Raw genomic sequence first — 20542 nt, forward strand, 5'->3', positions numbered from 1 at the left:
ATGTAGGTTAAGTTAATTGGCATCTCTAAGTTGTCCCTAGTTCATGTGTGCCATGTAGGATGTATTCCTGACTCAACCCTCCATGCACAGTATGATATGGCTAGACTTCGGATTGTCCTGATCCATTATAGGGTGAAGCAGCTCTGGATTATGGACAGATGGAAATCTTTATATTCTTCAGTTAGATACTCCTCAGAAACTTGAGTAAAGATGGATATAGTTATGACATGATTACTCCTGGGTTAATAAAACAATCCATTAATAAAACATAAACAAAAGCCTGCCTTTCTCGGATGCTTTATTTTAAATGTTGCTCAAATAACACTTCAACATTATAATTACATAATATGTGCCTACAGTACTTAGTTTTTAAATGGAGCAAGATTTAACACTAGTCATTAATACATCCATAAATCCATAGTACTTTATTTAGAATGGAAAAATGGTAACTGGCTGTTTCAATGAAAAATAATTTACTCAGAGGTCTCCATTTTGTAAAAACCTTGGAAAGCACTAAGGCTTTACTAGTCAAATTGCAGAAAAAAAGAAATATGGAACTTTAACATGAAGTGTGTCAATGTAACTACACTGGGTTTTTCAAAAGTAAAAGCTTAAGCATTTTTAAATATACTGTACATGGAATGAACTGTAAATCAGGATCATGGCTGAGGTATGAAAATATTTTTTTCTGCAAAGACATTAAAAACCCTTGTGAAGAAGCACAGTATTTTTAGTGAAAATATATTAAGATCTGTTTAGAACAACCCAGTTAACAAAACAAATGTCTACAGAGATTATACAGTACATATGTTTTATGGATTAGGATTTTACACAGTTTCTTGAATGTGACTTTTTAACCAACTCCAGAATGTTTTTTTTTTCAATATATACTGTAATATAGTTGCCGAGTATCAAAATTCTCTTTTCAAAAACATAACAAAGACAACCATTTCAGATCACAGATTTTAGAGTTCATTTTTGGGTGAATATATTTTTTCCTTTTTACTTAGCCTATTGCAAACTCCAGAGCTTCCAAAGCAGAGGTAATCCCTTAAGGAACTTGGGTTTCTTCTGTATTCTTGGTAAATTTCTGTTTCATCATATTCCCCCAAGTAGTTCTGACACATTTTAAATAACCTGAAAAAATGTGCAAAAGATAATTCAGATAAAATTAGAAAGTGCTTTTGTTAGCTGTTTTTTTTCATTTGCCTTGATTCCATTAGAAAGTGTTTTTTTCCCCTCACAAAGTGCTTACATTTTGTCCTTAAGAGTTCTTAATATCCATTTAGGACTTGTAAACAGTCACATTCTTACAATCATTTTAATTAATCAATCAGTTTAATTGGTTAATGAATTCTGATTAGCATTACACATACAAACATGTTTGGACAAGAGCTTGTGACAAACTTAATTTGACACATGAAGAGATCTTGATGACATCCTTTGAGCTATTTCATTTTGTCAGGGCTTTATGAAAGCATTGCAGACTTCATGTAGAATTTTCATTTTATTTCAGTGGCAGGAAGTGAATGATGGTAAGAATAGCACAGCCGTAGGTGTTTGCCTTTCAAATGATCCTGTTAAATCCAGGAGTTATGAGTGTGCAATGATAGCACCACTGATTGAGCAAATAGCAAAGACCAATCAGCCATAATTCTGACTTTTCTTGGCAGACTGCAGTACTTACTGTACAAAACTAAATTTCTCATCATTAAAAAACACTTTCACTTCATCACAGGCTCCTGTGTGGAATCTCCCTGTAGAGATGTTGGAAGATTGGGAAAAAAAAATACTGCAAGGAAAATACAGAACTACTATATAACATTGTATAAGATAAAGTTAATATAATTTAAATATAGAATATGCAGTTGCTTTAGCCAGCATCTACTGTAGCAAATGAGAATGTCTGAACTAACAGAGATGATATTTTTCATACCTTCCTGGCCACGGCCCCCCAAACATAACCATGCCCATCTCACTTTCAGTTTCCAGTCCAGGCCCTGAAAGATGTTTGACTCCATACACTTCTTTCAATCCATACCTGATCATGAAAAAGCATTGAAAGCATACAATATCATCACCACTGCTTTCTTACTAAATTAACAGTTGGTAGTCTAGTGCAGGTGGCCCCATTCTTTCAACTTCAGCTATCTACTGTAGTTATTAAAGTTGATACCCTGGAGTCTTTCAGGAAACAGCTGAATTTGATCCTTATATCAATAAAGTAGTAACAACTGAATGGGACCGATGAGCTGAATGGCTTCCTTTTGTTTATTACCTTTCTTACATACTGTACATACATTTTTAAAAATATTTTCTTTTAACTTTCATGTTTATGGGACACAAATGCAAATAATTGCAAAAAATTGAATGCATCTGAACACAAAAAACTAGATTTAAACTGAACTAAAATCTATCCACAGCCCAAGGAACCATATTACATACTGTGACTGTGGTGCAAAAAAAATGCAAGTGAATAACCCGACAACCAAAAACAGAATACATGATGTTTCCTAAGATACTTATGAGTCACAATTGGTATGCATAAGTATGACAAAGCAGTAAAGCAAACTATAAATAAATCGTAAATAATTTCCCACTTAATTTTAAGAATATTTGTGGTTCTTCAAATTAATAATAAAATACAGATTTTGTTTATTAAAAAAAGATGTCAAAAACAAGAATGGTATAAACTTACTGTTCCCATTTCTGAAAGCAGCTTTGTTCCAGTGCGTCCATGTACTCAGATTCCAGCAAATCTGCATTCTTGCCTTGCTGTGCTTTCGCCAGATATTCCGTCATCTTTCATACAAAAATAACACGCAAAATGTGTTAAAAGTAATGAATCCCAGCCAATTTTTCCTCACCCTAAATAATACAAAGTTTTTTTTTAATAACTCCTCAGAGAACACAATATTAGACTTTTCATGTCACCAGGGGCACAGATAACAGGAATTATAAAAGTAAGCAGATAATCTTGATTTTTATGAAAGGTGTTTTGGCATTTTCCAGAGGATATTACATAGGAAACAGCAGGAGAATTACAGGATTTGCTTAAAGATCACAGTAAGTTCCAAACATGTTATACTGTACTGTATATATTTTAAATTCACCCTTTACTTATGCCCTATATTTAAGTTAAAACACTAACATTCTTTATCGGTTACTCCTGAAGAAGGGCTAATATTCCCCACAACGCTTTAATAAGATGAACTACAGTATTAACTGATACAACACTTGCTTATAAAGTGCAAGAAAGTTCTACATGTAAAATTACTTACAGTACCATTTTATAACCTATGGACAAACGTTCCTACAAACTGATAATTTTACACATCATTAAAATTGAATTTATTCCACTGAAGATCATCATAAAACACCTACAGGTCATAAGAAGTTACAGTACAGTGCCTATCAAAAGTATTCACCCTCCTTGGACTTTTTCACATTTTACTGTTACACTATAAAATGTGTTTATTTGGGATATTTTGTCATTGATCAACACAAAATACTCTATAATGTTAAGTTGAAATCAAACTTTTACAAATCCTCCTATATTAATTATAAATATAAAACAGAAAATAAGTGATTGCATAAATGTATTTACCCCCTTTTACTATGACACACCTATAGCAAATAGGCTCTAGTGCAACCAAATGACATTTAGAAGTGATATTATTTTTTGAATGGAGTCCACCTGTGTTTATTTAGGATAAATAAACTGTAGCCATCTCTGATTAGTTCAGCTCCCAACAAAAGCTACTGTACATCATGAAGACAAAGGAACTTTCAAAGTGAATCTGGGATGTGCTTATTAAAAAGCGCAATTCAGGTGAAAGGAATAAGAAACTTTCCAAAGCATTACATATCCCCAAAAGCACAGTAAAGTCCATTATAAGGAAACTACAGAAAATACGGTACACCCTTCCCTCAAACATGGAGAATCAGGCAAAGAGAGCACTAGTCAGGGAAGCCACCAAGAAGCCTGTGACAACTCTAAAGGAATTATAGTCTTCCATGGCTGAAATGAGTGAAACTGTGCAAACGACAATTGCCTGGGTGCTTCACAAATTTGGGCTTCATGGGAGAGTGAGAAAAAACTCACATCAAATCTCAACTATACTTTGCCAGAGGCATGTGGGAGAGTCCGAGACAAATTGAAGAAGATTTTATGGTATGATGAGACCAAAATTGATCATTTTTGCCTCAACGATAAGCATTATGTTTTTTACATACAGTACATAATCCTGAGAACAACATCCCTACTGTGAAGCATAGTGGTGGCAGTATCGTGTTATGAGAATGCTTTGCTGCATTAGGGCCTTGAAGACTTGTGAAGATAGAAGGAAATATACTGTAGATGCAGAAAAGTAAAGAGAAATCCTGGAGGAAAACCTGCAGCAGTCTGCAAGAAAAATGTCAATGTTCAGGAGTGGTCCTGTCAATTCTAAAGTTAATCCAATAAAATACAGTATGTTGCAAAAGATGAAAATTGCTGTTCAACATTTCCCATTCAACCTGGGTAAGACTGAGAAATTTGTACTCTCTTTACTTTTCTACAGTTTCTATTTTTGCAATGGGCAAAAAATGTAGTGTCCAAATATGCAAGGCTGTACAAACTTATCCAGGAAGACTCTGACTTTGGCACAATCTGCCAAATTTGTCTACCAAACATTGACTTAAAGGGGATGAATACTTACTGTATGCAAGCATTTATTTTCAATTTTATATTTATAATTTAGGAGACTATAGAGTCTTGTTTTCATTTTGACATTTTTATACAGTGATTTCTGTCAATCAATGGCAAAACCCACCATTTAAATACATTATGCAATTTGATCTGTTGTGTTTTTAAAGCATAAAACAACTTAAGAATTGAATGAAAAAGTTATATGTCAGCATATTACCAGATGCAATATATCTGCAAAAACTTCCTTCAAATGGAAGAATTTAGTGAATCAGGAAGCAAAATTATGGAAGGATGCTCAATTTTTTAGAAAGCAACTTGTGTTTGTAAAGAGGCTTGTTTTAAAAACATTGAAACCCATCACTATTAACAATTAAATTGTGAAGTCCCTTCAGCCTATTAATATTGTTTCTAATCCTTACAAATCCCTTAAATTTTAATGTAACATTTTTATTTGATACTTTATTGTATTTCACTCTAGGTGGTGATAAAGTTATTATCTGTTTAAATTTAAATATCTACATAAGGTTATGTGCATTTCAGAAATCGCTTTCTAGTATGCTAGTGTTAATAATATCTTTACATTAGAACAATGTTTAATAGTGCACTTTCATTAAGCTCCCAAAAATGTTATGAAGTGGCTTCTCTTCATAATCGTTGCATAGGCATCCCTCCCTCCCAATTAGCAATGACATTGATACTGTGAAACTTACATCTGTTGATTATTAGCTTGCTTCTTGTTTGAGGAACCTACTGATGCATGGACATTACAAACCACAGTTCTGAACGTGCTGAATAGTTACGCGTATTTTCCTATTTCATTTAACAGTCTGTAGTCTAACTATGATTTGTTTTTCAGTAGAATAAACAAGAAATGTTGCTCTAACGTATTAGAACTTCTAAAATACAAGTTGCCTCTCTTAACGTTATTTCTTGTTCAGTATTTCAGAGCTCCTGTCAAAACACCATTGCTGATAGCAGAAGTTGCTTATTTCCAGAAGTGTGATCTTAACATCAAAAACTGCATTAAGTGCTTCAATACTATGGAAGCAGACAATTCATAAGATTGAGCAACTTCCCGATTGAGTTTGTTCCCGAATGCTACATTATACTGTATATAGGAAATAAAGAGTAATAATACTGTATGTGCCGTTTTGTTTAATATTGTAAACTAAACGTTTATTACTTCTATTATTTTAAGGATCCTGGCAGTCAAATGGAAGCTTTAAAAAATGCACAAAAACCTTCCGAAACATCACTTACTGTATATTATAAACGTAATTTTGTCAATAGTATTTTAGTTTAACAACCTTACCTGAAAGGCAATTGCTTTACAAGCATCGCATCGCAGATAGTCAGGCATATGCCCGGAATTTTTATCTTCTGCTGTAAGTTCTGGAGACGTAAAGCGGATAGTTTGTTCAGCAGACGTCTGCTCTTTTAATTCTGCGTGCTTTTCGACTTCGTCTATGCTAGCTGTCACTAGAGAATAAACACTTGCCATTAGTATTAAACTAATTGCTGTAGAGTGATACATTGTAGCTTTACAAGTGAAATGCTTAAGGAAGTAAGGGTGGATTTTCTGGGGAAGTTTGAACAGAACAAGCAATAAACAACAACCAATAGGACTTTGAAACGTATCTGTAAGGAAGTTTTATAGCCCTGCTACCTAAAACGCTTTGACCTTTAAATTAACAACTCAGTTCAAACGTGTTGCAGCGTTTTACAAACCGCTCTATCTGAAGTGAAAATAAAATTACTATTTTTTTAACATAAATTCAAAACACTAGAAATGTGCATTAGATACATCTAATTGATTAATCAGGGATTCTAATGCTCGTTTGTTTATTGATGTTTGAAGTGAACGTATAAGAATAATGTATAATAAGAGTTTACTAAACCCGACAAAATACAATTATGTTTAACAACAGAATTCACCCATTAAGGTCTACCAAGAACTATGTAGAGATTAAAATGACAATTTCTGTACCATATCTTTTTTGTCATTAGTTCACGAAGCACTAAAACCAACATTCGAAAAATTATCCTTTACAAACAAAATTGTGAATCAGGGTTTCAGGTATTTTATTAAATGGCGTACAGTATATGAGGATGAATGCCGTTGATATTGATTGGTCTCCTACAGTACTGTGTATCCCTGGTCTAGGTGTGGAGATTTGTTAATTGATTAGAGCTGTTGTAAGGTTCAAATGATGGGCTGTTTATGATGATTAATACATTTGAAATAATGTCCTGTATCAATATATTATTTTTAAAAATGACTTTGTTGAATATTTACATTCAAAAAACAACAAAAGCTATGGCAAAATGAACCCGGCTTATTTGTTATTAATTCTTTAGACATACCATTGTTATTGAAAGTAAATATTTTTAAGAAGTCTATTAATAAATAAACTGCATTAACAAGAAATTGGTGGTCACCACAAAAAGTTTAAACTTGCTTTGAACCACTGAACATCTGTTAAAATATGTCCTTCTTTGACAGATTTTAGAGGAAAGGGGTTAAGAGCTTTGATGACTATTTGAAAACCAAAGTATGCAATTAGCTACTGTCTTTGTTACCTGCAGCATAGTCTCCCACACCATGAGAACCATTTTTTCAATGGGTTGTTAATGATGGTATTCATGGTATTCAACCTGGCTTCAGGCAAAGAGTAATCTCGTGTGCAACATTGAAGTCAAAGCTGAATCGGTAAGAGTACTGTACATACTTAATCAGTAAGAAAGAGAAGTTATTGACCTATATCGATCTGCCACAATTTAGACTGAATAATACTGTTCCAAAATGCTTTAGGAATCTCTGTCCCCTTCTAATCTCACCCCTTTAATAATGAGGATGTGTTGGTCTGTCAATTGTTTCTTTGTTTGTACTTGTAAATGTACATTATTTGGTAAAGAGAATAAGTCATCACTCATATAAATTCTACATTTAGGTTTTCTACAGATTTTCTTCCATATATTTATGTCATAGTTTAATTACATGCTGGATCAATTAAGATATGTAATTTACTTGATCAAATGTATTAGCAATTTTAGTTCTCACTTTATTGGAGACTAGAAACATCTACTACAATCACACTTCTGATTAGATTTAAAGAGGTCAAGGAAACAAAATGTGTTGATTTCTAAACCTGATGTTTCTTGATCTGTTACTATATATTCTGTAAGTGCCTGGGTTCCTTCCAATAAACTATTGGTGGGATAAGCCAAGTTTGTACAAATTGGTTACAAAACACAAGCAGTAAGTGTAACAGTCAAATCCAATCAAATAGATTATACCATGGTCTATAAAAAGATGTTGTAGGTTTTCATTAAAATTAATTCTGTCCATTTAAACGTCATGGTTTTAAAGTTCACGTAAGACTTTTATTATACAGCCCTGTCATATTATCATAAGCTTTGCTAAAAGCTAAGAAATTGTGCAGTTTTGCCAAAAACTGTTTAAACCTGTAATACAGTATACATTACAGCCCCTGCATTCATTGGGTTCTGTTTTTCCACACAAACACTCAGATATATTCCTTTTATTGTTCTGAGTTTTTCTTACAGTTCTGAATTTTGAATAAAGAAAGGTAAGGTTCTTTTAAGTGTATTTAAATCTTTGTTGTGACTTCATTATTGGTTATGCTCTTTTAAATCAGCAGGGCCAGTGAATGAAAGCAGAAGAATTCATGGAGGAGCTTTAACAAATTCTTTTTTTTACATCAGTCCCCTTTTTGTATACTTTGAACATCAATGATCTTTTCATGACAAGGAATCTCTCTCACATTATGCTGTGCTTTGCACTAAACAGAATTCTGGAGTTCAAAAGCACTTCCTGACACAACGTGAAGGACAAAGTCCATTGTTAGTAGTTGAAATATACAGGGCACAAACATAATTCGTAAATGGAAACCATGACTAGAATTCATGTTGGTAATGAGTGGTAACTCAAACTGTTTTGTTCTTGTTGTACTCAACAGGCAACTTTATTTCTCTAGCTTTTATCTATTTAAGAGCCTATTGCACTGTTTGCTTTCTTTATAGTCTAAAAGATAAAATATTCACTGTATCTTGAAAGGGTGTACTATTTTAAAATCAATAAGTAATTTAGAGTCATCGGTGAAGTGGAATGTTGGGGGTGTCGGCTTGTGTTTGCCTGTGTTCTAGTCTCAGTTTCATTTTCCAAATAAAAACCGAAACCAGTGCTCCACAGGATGCAGCTTTGAGCAATCTAGTTTCAGTTACAGAGATTAGGAAACCTAGGCATGAACAAATTTACAGAAATAATGACAGGACAACATGCATAAAGTAGTTCTGAATCCATTCTTATTAATCACAAAATAAATTCCAGTGGATACAAATAAGGAAATTACTAATCAAGTAATCAGATCTGCTGTGCATCTGTTACAGTATACACTGTACGTAATGATTTAGACAGATCAATTGTGTTGTAGTTTTTCTTGTCTTCAGAATTTCTGAGATGATGAACTATTAATGTGTACATTGTGTTAAAAAGATATTGAAAGTGAATTTTTATATTGCATATTCCCTGCTGTTATTCCTACAGTAGTTACAAAAGAACACCAATGAAGTTGCCCTGGAGTATGGTTACATAAATGAGCCCTTGATACATGTAATCATTTTCTTTACTGAGACTTTCTGAAATTCCTTTGAAGAGAGGAACAAATTAGATGCAGAGTTATAACGCATTTCAACATGTTGAACATATTATACAGTATGTATGAATCATAGTCCATAGGGGAGATATTTGCTTTAAAGCAGAATAATTCTGTTGGGAGTGTTTTTTTTTTCTTTTCGCATTCATATTAAGGTAATTCAAGGATGTCTTGTCCCAAATGAGTTAAAAATCAAATGTAAAATGGTCTTATGGTCTTCAGTATTTGTAAAAAAGTTAATAATTTCTGTATTCAGCAAATGTTTTCAGTAAGTATAAATTCTATGTTCATGCCAAAATCTAAATTTCTGTTATGTATTCTGCATGTTGAGAAGAATATTCTTAATTTAAGTCAATCAGTTAAACAAATTATACTTTCTTGCACAACATGTCTTTGCTGAGTATTTTGTCTGTCATGTTCAAGCACATGAAACTATAAGAAATATTTAAAACACAGAGACCATTTGAGGTAGTGTGTTTGTTTGCTAATAAGCACTGTACCTTGCAAAAGGATTCATGCCCATCCTAAGGTGTCCCATTTTATGAAATTAAATTGATTCGCGCACAATTTTAAATTAATATTTTATTCAAAACTTGAGTGCTCAGACTGAATACCTCTAAAGGTATGTTACAGCAAATGCCAATAAAACTCTATCCATTTTCTAAACACTTCTTGCAAGTCAGGGTTGCCAGCGCCTATCTCAAGGTGGGATACACCCTGGAAAGGACACCCGTCCATCAAACTCACACTTTCCCAACTTTCCCAGAAGACAATTAACCTACCAGTATGTTTTTGAATTGTACTGTAGAAGGAAACCACAACAGGCAGAGGAAACCCACAAGAACAAGGGGAAAGCATATAAACTATTCAAATAGCAGTCGAGGTCTGGGATTGACCTGATAACCATGCTAACCACTGTGCCACCCCAATGAGAATTCAAGAACAAAAAAAAATATTTATAATAATTGCTTACACTTATATAGCGCTTTTCTGGACACTCCACTCAAAGCACTTTACAGGTAATGGGGACTCCCCTCCACCACCACCAACGTGCAGCATCCACCTGGATGATGCGACGGCAGCCATAGTGCACCAGAACGCTCACCCCACATCAGCTATCAGTGGGGAGGAGAGTAGAGTAATGAAGCCAATTCATAGATGGGGATTATTAAGAGGCCATGCTTGGAAAGGGCCAATGGTTACACCCCTACTCCTTTCGAGAAGCGCCCTGGGATTTTTAATGACCACAGAGAGTCAGGTTCTTGGTTTTACGTCTCATCCAAAGGACAACGCCTGTTTACATTATAGTGTCCCCATCACTATACTGGGGCATTAGGACCCACATGGACCGCAGGGTGAGCGACCCCTGCTGGCCCCACTAACACCTCTTCCAGCAGCAACCTTAGTTTTTCCCCAGGAGGTTTTCCATCCAGGTACTAACCAGGCTCACACCTGCTTAGCTTCAGTGGATGCCAGTTGTGAATTGCAGAGTGATATGGCTGCTGGCATATGATGAATGCATAAATATTCAGACCAGTGAACTCGATATTTGGTGGCAGCAACTTAGGCAGCAATAACTGTACAACTGCAGGTTGTTTTGGATAAGTCTCTGTCAACTTTGTACATGGACGTGTTGCAATTTTTCCCCATTAAAACTTGCTAAATCACTCTAACATTGCTTTGGGATTGCTTATGGATAGTAGTTTTCAAGGCTTTTTTACAGATTCTCAGTCAGATTCTCAGATTCTTGGCCACTCAAAATAACATTATTTTTTGCAAACCACTCCAGGGTAGCAGTAGCCTTGTACTTTGAATCAATGTCCTGCTGAAAGGTTAGTTTTTCTCCCAGTTTTATGTCTGAACCAGATTTTTTCTATGATTTGAAGGTACTTTTCCATATCGACAAATTTCCTAGCCTCTGCTCATGAGAACCTGCATTATAACATAATCCGGCCATGACCATGCTTGACAGCAGGGAGGGTATTGACTGAGTGTGGCCCTAAGTTGGTTTTGTGTCAAATGCAATATTACTGTATGCTTTGCATTTAGATATAAAAAATTGAAATTTTGTCTGTCTGACCACAAAACCCTTTGCCACATGTTTGCAAAATAAAGTAGCTTATAGTAAGGTAAGTGCTTTTTTGCAAAACCTCGTATAGCTCATACAAGCATCTTTTGTTTAAAGGAGTAACTGAAATTGTGTTAAGCCATGAAGATTTTCTCCCATTTTAGCCACTGAACTCTGTAACTGTCAAAGTCACCATTAGCCTCGCAGTGACACTCCTAACCAGTTTCCTTCTTGCCAGGCTGTTTATTTGAGATGATCTAAGCAGCTCTGGGTGCTTTTCACTTTAATGATTAATTTTACCATGCTCAAAGAGATATTAAGGGCCTTTGAAATCTTTTTATACTTCATGTGAACCACTAAACAAATTAATAACCTTTTAAATTATTAATCTTTTTTATTTTTGTGTTAAATGTGTGGAGTAGGTTGTAGATATTGATTTAACAGATATTAATTGCCATGAGATTTGAGGCAACAAAATCTGAAAGTGGCAAACATCTGATCACTTTTTAAGGCACTGTATGTTCTGTACATGTATATGGAAAATTTGATGTAATTCTCATCAGAAACTAAATCTTCATCTCACGTTCATCTGTCTGCTTAGAGAATTATTGTTTCAAGTATTCCATTTTAATTATCCAACACAGTGTAATTTGACTGGGTAGTATTCACTCTGACCACTAGATATGCCCACATGGTTATTCGTATTGAATGTTTAAAATCAGGAACAAGTTTATACAGATACAGCCATTCAAAATGCGCGGGCGATACCGCATTATTTTGCGGTGCGCTTTACGCAGTCTACCGCAAGTTACCGTAAATTCTCCTATAATACCGCAATTAAAATAATAGTATCCGGAATTTCCGCAAGGTGGAGCTAATAAAGCTCAACCTCTCATGTTTGAGCTGTCGCCATCAAAGTCTTTAACGAAGATATTACTAATAGTATTAATAATGAATGACCTTGGACAAGCTGTAAACTCAAAGTATTGCCCTGGTCCACATTCTTTTTTTCATTGACCGTCTTTGTAAAAGTAACACCACAGCATTTCGCAATCACGCATTTGTTTCCAATCATGCAAAGCACAGTAATTTTTGAGAATCGATTCACCATGCCTTTCACATGCTCATAGAAGAGATTGATTTAGGAACATAAACATATTACCGTATGCAAACTGTACTGTATACAGCATGTATATGTATATTTAATGTCTTAACTGTGCCCGTTTAAGTATTGAATATTTATATGGAATTTTACCACTGAAGGGAAATCTTAGTAGCTGAGCATAAAAAGAATAGGAGCATACTGTAACGTGTGTGAAGGCCATAAACGATATTAATTTTGGAACTTAAACATACAGTATATGGCTGGTCTTGGTACTTTAAAGAAAACATACACACCAGTATTCCATTTCTCCCTAAACATTTTAAGCATTGAAGTCTTTAACTAACGTGATACCGGAGTCAACAAGCATACTTTTAGAATTTGATTAAAAGGGAATATAATATGGAATCGCGTATCTAAAGAAATTAATAACGATATAATTATATTCATGTACCGCAACACAAGAATAGTACACGCTGTACGTTGTCTGTTGATAATGTTTCTGTAGTGCTTTTTCAGCACTCTGCATGCGACCTTGCCGGTGGTGCTGTGGGTTAGATTCCTGACTCTCACATCACATGGTCTGTGATTGAATCCCGCTAGAGCCATGAATTTTTTTTAACAAACATTTCTTTGAAAAAATGAAATGTTTCCCTGAGTCAAAGATTAAATAAAACCTCACTCGCACCAAACAAATTTATATTTCTAAATATCACAACATGATCGAATTTAATTCATTTTAATAACAATGAATAGTCACCTAGGCGTTACAATATAAACATTTATATTGATTTAAATCGCGTTTTGATTTAAATCGCAAACGCGGGTTTAAATATATGTGTTTTTTGATTCACAATCAGACAAATGCAACATAAATTGATATCTTTGTCTTCTAAGTATCTTAATAAACTTTCAGCATAGCTTTCTCCCCGTTTAGATTTTTTTTTGGGATCTTTGGATCAAACGTGGAAAGATTAGATTGTAATCGTTTTTATTTTTTAAATACATTTTAGAAAAGTGTAATCTACACTAAAAAGCTGTACACCACCTGCTATAAAGATACATATTGTAATACTTTCGGGTTCGGATAGGACAGACACAAGAACTCAGACTTGCGTAGTTAAAGCAAGTTAAAGCCTTGATTTAATATATCACCTTTAAAAGTGGCATCTCAAAGCAAAGTACAGATGCAGCCATTCAAAGTGTGTGTTACAGACACGTATCGCAGGTGGCATCGCGCATTGTGACGCAAGATGATGCTCGGTACCGCGGTACGTGATTGGTTGACCGACAGGGGCACTCGTGGTCCGTTGGTCTGTCGTAGAAAGACTTACAGTAAACGTCTTTGCTGTGCCCGTTGTAGATATTGAATTTTACCACTAAAGGGAAATCTTAGTAGCTGAGCATAAAAAGAATAGGAGCATACTGTAACGCGTGTGAAGGCCATAAACGATATTAATTTTGGAACATAAACATACAGTATATGGCTGGTCTTGGTACTTTAAAGAAAAAATACACACCAGTATTCCATTTCTCCCTAAACATTTTAAGCATCGAAGTCTTTAACTAAAGAGATACCGGAGTCAACAAGCATACTTTTAGAATTTGATTAAAAGGGAATATAATATGGAATCGCGTATCTAAAGAAATTAATAACGATATAATTATATTCATGTACCGCAACACAAGAATAGTACACGCTGTACATTTTCTGTCGATAATGTTTCTGTAGTGCTTTTTCAGCATTCTGTATGTGACTGCACCGGTGGCGCTGTGGGTTAGGTTCCTGACTCCTATGTCACATGGTTTGTGATCGAATCCCATGGAACTATGACTTTATTTTTTAACAAACATTTCTTTGAAAAAATGAAACGTTTCCCTTGGTCAGAGATTAAATAAAACCTCACTCGCACCAAACAAATTTATATTTCTAAATATCACAACATGATCGGATTTAAGTCTTTTAATAACAATGAATAGTCACCTATGTGTTACAAAATAAACATTTATATTGTTTTGAATCGCGTTTTGATTTAAATCATAAACGCGTGTTGAAATATATGTGTTTAAAGGCGATATATAAAAGCGCTGATTCTTATGGAATGAGTTCCGCTGGGGATTCAAAAATTTTTTTTTTTTTAATTGCGTATCTAAGGAAAATAGCAGTATAACCTTGTTCATGCACAAACAGTGGCATGTTACATTATTAATTTGGGTGTCTCCTCTTGCCAGAAAGCTCTAAATTGCATTTTGAGTGCGGTTTTTGACTTTTTTTAAATTGCAACCCATAAATAAAGCTGATACTGTTTAGACTTTGAATTATTTTAAACTGTATTACAGCAGCCCAATGCACAATGCAACGTAAATTGCAAAAATGCACTTGGAATCTGTCCAAGCCCTGCTCTGTCAGGCATTTTCTTTTACTGTAACAGACACAAAAACTCCCTTAAATTATTAAAATGTGCACAGTAAAGACATTAAATGATTAAATCTTTTCACTACCAACCAATGCACCACGAGTGCCCCTGTCAGTCATTTTGGCCAGCCAATCACTTACCGCGGTGCCCTGAGGTGCCCCGTGGTGGCTTGTGGGTAGTTTACCGTACCGCAGGTTTATACCGCGCATTTTGAATGGCTGCATCTGTATACAGTACATGGTCATAAAGAGGTGGGTTTTCGTTTTCTAGAGAGGGTAAAGAAAGCAATCTTGCAAGTGGAATTATTAACCTCTTTTTAAAAGATGAAGTACAACAACTTTGAGATATACAGTTTGTTCCAAATCCCTATAATTGATTTTTAAGTCCCTGAAACCTGAGCAATGAGTTGTAGGGGACATACTGTGTAACTCCATTTCTTCACCTGCAGCTTCAAAGAGATAAGAATTCAACAAGCATTTCAAGGAAATTGAGTTGTATGGCATCCATCCTAAGTATCTGATCCCTGTAATTTAAAGTTACTGGATCACATTGAACTGTTTATAGACAAACTCTGTCATTGCTACTTTTCTATTCCAGTCAGTCCCACACTCTGATATTTCTGCATGTGATAAGCTTGCGACAGCTTCAGATTTTTTATTGTTTATACAAGGTTCTTGCACTTGTTGATCACAAGTGTAAGAACCTTCTATAAGATTATTTTCTTCCAGTAGAGTGTGAAAAACCCGAAAATCTAGCATTCTTACCATTCTGTTGAGTTACTGTATGAAAATAAAACTGAAAGGCAGGAGTAATTTATTAAGCACAAGATAATAATGGAATAGACCAGACAGTAATTGATTAATTAATCATGCAATTGGAAGATGCATTGCTCATTCACCGTTATTTTCTATGAACAAAAAAACTTTAGATCAGTACACTCAACTAAAAGGGAAAAGTGCCGTGCAAATAATTTGATCTTTTAACCCTTTAGTTAAAAAAATCCCTATTTTCCCTCCCCTTGACCAAGGGCATCTGCATTGTCTCTTTTATCCTTCTTACAAGTGAAGAATTAAAATAATTCAAATAACAACATTGGATGGAAATATTTAACAGGATGAGTAAGCCGATAATAACATTCCCACAGAACAGCCGGTCCCACCATGCTTATCAGCCATAAGTGTTTGATGAACTGGTCAGTACTCGAACCATCCATTTAGCCATGTCAACAAAGCCCTGAGCATGTGTCAAATGAGTCTAACACAATGCAACCACACCTTCTAATTGTCACGATTGTAGTCCCTCCCCCTTAAGGGCGCTCCAGCTCTTTTCACTTCTGACTTGAATTTGTGCACCTGCCTCCTATCCAGCCCACCTTAAAAGCCAGATGCTCACTCTATTCCGGGCTCTGCATTGGTTCCCGTACCAAGCGAGTCTGGGATCTGGATCGTCTGGTCTCGTTCCCCCTTTTCCCCCCCCGACCCTCCACCGGATCCCGCTCTGGTTTTTAATCCTGTTTGTCTTCATTTCAGATGGACCGCCCGGCTTTGGACTTTTGCCTCATCTTGGATTTAACATTGGACTCTGTTTTGGATTGTTTGCCTCGGACTCACCCCCCAGAACACCTGCGCACCATCGACACGCCCCCCGTGTTCATTCCCGACTCCTGCATGCCTTTTTCCCCGTGTTTTCCTCACTCATCCCTGGATTGTGTCGTCTGCATAGGGTCCGGAAAGAACGCTTTCGTTACACTAATCCTTGTACTTTTTGTATTTACTGTATATTTGGCCATATCTGCAGACTACCTCTACCCCCGAGAAAAAAAAACGTCCCCCTCTCTTAAATTTTAAGAGGTTTTAATACTTTAAAGTTGGCTATAAAGCTTTAAGGATAATTTAAAATTTGGTAGACAAGGTTTTTTTTAAATAGTCTAAATATACTGTATGTGTGTATACTGATTCATGCTCTCTGAGCATAGTTAAATTGATTGATTCCTCCACTGCATGGAATAGTGAAGTGACTTTTTTTTTCCCTACAACCTACAGCCATAAAATATTATTAGTTATTACTTTGGTTTAATTCTGACACTCATGTATCTTGATGTTCCTTTAAGATCTGGTGTCTGCATACAGGTATATAGTTGTGTTATTATATTACATCATTCTAGCATCCCATTAACAGTGTAGATTCTGTTTGGCTTATAATTGTGCATTTACTGTAATTGCACTTTTTGTTTGATTTACAAAACCCCAAAAAACATCTGAATTATAAACTCCTTACAGGTAATTCTCCTTTCTCTTTTTTACTCTGTAGAAAATAAAAAATATGTAACATTCTATCTGAACTTTATTTTTTACCTATATCTTTGTTCTTCAATTTTTTGCCTATGATTTCTCCTGGGGGGTGATGTAGACATTCATAATCTGCTGGATTTCAGGAACAAAAAGATATTGACTTTTTATATTTATATATTTCTGATAAATGTATTCCCTTTTAGTTTATATTATATTTATATTTTACATTTTATATTTATATAAACTAATAATAACTATGATTATATTTAAGATGCTTTAAAGAAACATTTAGAGATGTTACTACTTGGAATTTGTATTTGAAAGCTACAGATGCAGAAATTCCTTGATATCTGGGATCATATTTATTTTACAAATATTCCCAGTGGTTTAATGATTTACTTTTCTTAACAGAGTGTACTGGACACTGGACTGAAAAAGTGTTTGTCCCCTTCCTGATTTCTTATTTTTTTGCATGTAAACACAAAATGCAGTTTTTAAATGAAGGTTTTTATTATTAAGGGGAAAAAAAATCCAAACCTACATGGCCCTGTGTGAAAAAGTGATTGCCCCCCCTGTTAAAACATAAATCAACTGTGGTTTATCACATCTTTGGAAAGCTGAGTTCAATTTCTCTAGCCACACCCAGGCCTGATTACTGCCACACCTGTTCTCAATCAAGAAATCACTTAAATAGGACCTGCCTGACAAAGTGAAGTAGACCAAAAGATCCTCAAAAGCTAGACATCATGCTGCGATCCAAACAAATTCAGGAACAAATGAGAAACAAGAGTAATTGAGATTTATCAGTCTGGAAAAGGTTATAAAGCCATTTCTAAAGCTTTGGGACTCCAGCGAACCACAGTGAGAGCCATTATCCACAAATGGCGAAAACATGGAACAGTGGTGAACCTACCCAGGAGTGGCCGGCCGACCAAAATTCGTCGAAATTTCGACCAAAAGGTCAGAAAAAACCCCACAACAACATCCAAAGAACTGCAGGCTTCACTTGCCTCAGTTAAGGTCAGTGTTCATGACTCCACCATAAGAAAGAGACTGGGCAAAAATGTTCCAAGACGAAAACCACTGCTGAGCAAAAAGAACATAAAGGCTCGTCTCATTTTTTTTTCCCCTTAATAATAAAAACCTTCATTTAAAAACTACATTTTGTGTTTACTTGTGTTATCTTTGTCTAATATTTCAATTTGTTTGATGATCTGAAACATTTCAGTGTGAGAAACATGCAAAAAAATAAGAAATCAGGAAGGGGGCAAACACTTTTTAACACCACTGTACTGTATATACTTATCTCTAGTCCTTCATGAATGTGTTTCCAATGGAACGCTATGGCTTCTTTTTGTGGGGAGTGTCCAGATGTGTTCTAGAATAGTTGTCCATTATTATTCAGTGTTTTTCCTTGCTTTAACCTAGTAATCTTACAAAATGATAGCCCTGGTTTTGCTCTGTATCAGCAGCAGCAGGTCTATTTGACTGATCTTATCATACCTAAAAGGATATTGACAACCCACATTCCCTCTCCTGGGATGAATTGCCCCTATATTACATGTTATTTGTGTTCACCTCTCTACTGTTCATATCCAGGCTTGTAGGAGGGGTGAGTGGAGACTTTGAGTGAAATCCCTATTGCATGGCATGTCTGTCATAGTTGGATAGCCTAATTTTAGGTTGTTTTGAAAGAAATCTGGTGAGTGTAACATTGTTTGTTTTATATGGGAAATTTTAGATATCACTACATGTTGATTCACAAAAAGAAAAGTATGGATTGCAATTTATGTCAGAAATATACACCAAAGTGTGTATAAATTGATGTTTTCTGTACCTGCCACCTGGGCTATAAGATGACACTTGTCCGCTATACCCTTGTACAGAACCAAGATGTAAGGGAAGTGTTTTGAAGTGGTCAGAAAAGCCAAATAAAGAAATAACATGGAATTCATTAAAATAAGTTGTTATATAATGTTTGCTATAAGCTTAAAAAATACAAAGTCATATTTACAAAACACTTTACATTTAAAGTATATTCTGTCCTGTACCTGTTGCTTGCAGGGATAGGCTCCGGCTCCCCTGTTACTGTGAATTGGATAGAGTGGTTAGAAAAGGGATGGATGGATGAGTATAAAGAACTGTTTTAGTTTGCAGCACATGTAAGTACAGTATATTGTTCTCCATGTGTTATTTTGTATTTTGCAACAGTTTTCTTTTCCTCACTTAAGCTCAATTAAAGTACTTTAGGTACTTCCAGTGAAAAACGCTGAAGGACACTCGAACCAAAAAGGCATGGAGCATAGATTAAATGTAGGCCACTAAAATAAAAGTACTTTGGCTTATACTCATTGACAAATGAGTCCATGAAAAGACTGGGTGCAGCCCTCTCTTCTTTCACCCTACTCTGGGTGCAGCATTTCATAAAAAGGTAAATATTGTTTTTGTCATCATATGTACTTTTTGACCAATATTTATTAATATATATTGTATATGTTACATCTTGATGATACTGTTGTACTGTTGACATAGAATATCATTCATACATCAAAAAATCATTAATATATTGCACATTTTATATGAACTTAGATAACGGTATACTTAAATACATCATCTGTTAATAATACGTTTTTGGAGTACTGTACACTAAAAGTGTGTGTGTACTAGTCTTTAAAATGTTCTTTGAAATATGTGCACAGACAACCCCAAAACTCTAAACTAAGCCTTAGCATTCAATTTTTAATCTATAAACAGACAACAGTGTCTGGAAAAGACAGTTTGTTGTCATCATGTTATATTTTAGGAACATATTTTCTATATTTTCTATTATGGAGAAATCAAAATGTTTGCAATTTAATGGCTAATTGCAAAGAAGATTTTTTGGGTATTAGAGTTCAGAGACAATACAACATTTTATGACATTTTAACATTTTATCATTGTATAAGTGTGGTTGTTTGAATGTAAAAGACCTGATGAATTGAAAGTGAAGCATCATCCAAACCAATATTAAAAAATGGTTATTAAAAAAAACTGTCTGAGAAAAAAGGAATATACTGTTGAAAAAAGGATACCTGTGACTCATGCACCAAGGACATGAAACCACAAATGTTAAAATAAATTCACAAATTCACATTCAATTGTGAAATGAAATGTATATGAGCTTATTAGACATTTCAGTCACTCTTTTTGATGAATTCTAATAGGTTATCACCAAAATAATGCACACATACTTTACATTAATTAATTTTTTTTCCTAATTACCTAACAATTAAGCTTTATTATTTGAATTTAAGATTT

At 34.8% G+C, this 20542-nt stretch overlaps 1 protein-coding gene across 1 annotated transcript; it reads right to left on the reverse strand.

The window, feature by feature from the left end:
- Window positions 1-288: 288 nt before the first annotated feature.
- LOC148839648 (marginal zone B- and B1-cell-specific protein-like) lies at window positions 289-6224 on the reverse strand. The gene is made up of 4 exons (XM_088907674.1): window positions 6003-6224; window positions 2699-2802; window positions 1937-2041; window positions 289-1137 (listed from the first exon to the last, which is right to left on the reverse strand). Exons 1-4 carry the CDS (start codon window positions 6222-6224, stop codon window positions 966-968), a joined length of 603 nt encoding a protein of 200 aa, XP_088763800.1. The 3' UTR covers window positions 289-965.
- Window positions 6225-20542: the final 14318 nt, after the last annotated feature.

The sequence above is a fragment of the Atractosteus spatula genome, chromosome 2, assembly GCF_055471065.1.
Source record: "Atractosteus spatula isolate fAtrSpa1 chromosome 2, fAtrSpa1.hap1, whole genome shotgun sequence".
In the NCBI taxonomy this organism is placed as follows: Eukaryota; Metazoa; Chordata; class Actinopteri; order Semionotiformes; family Lepisosteidae; genus Atractosteus; species Atractosteus spatula.

What these genes read in the sequence shown, in the direction of transcription:
- LOC148839648 (XM_088907674.1), bottom strand. Translation starts at nt 6,224, where the DNA reads ATGTATCACTCTACAGCAATTAGTTTAATACTAATGGCAAGTGTTTAT. An exon ending in TGCTTTCAGAAATGGGAACA is followed by an intron (nt 2,042 to 2,698) that starts GTAAGTTTATAC and finishes TTTCATGATCAG; the next exon opens with GTATGGATTGAAAGAAGTGT. An exon ending in GGGGGGCCGTGGCCAGGAAG is followed by an intron (nt 1,138 to 1,936) that starts GTATGAAAAATA and finishes ACATTTTTTCAG; the next exon opens with GTTATTTAAAATGTGTCAGA.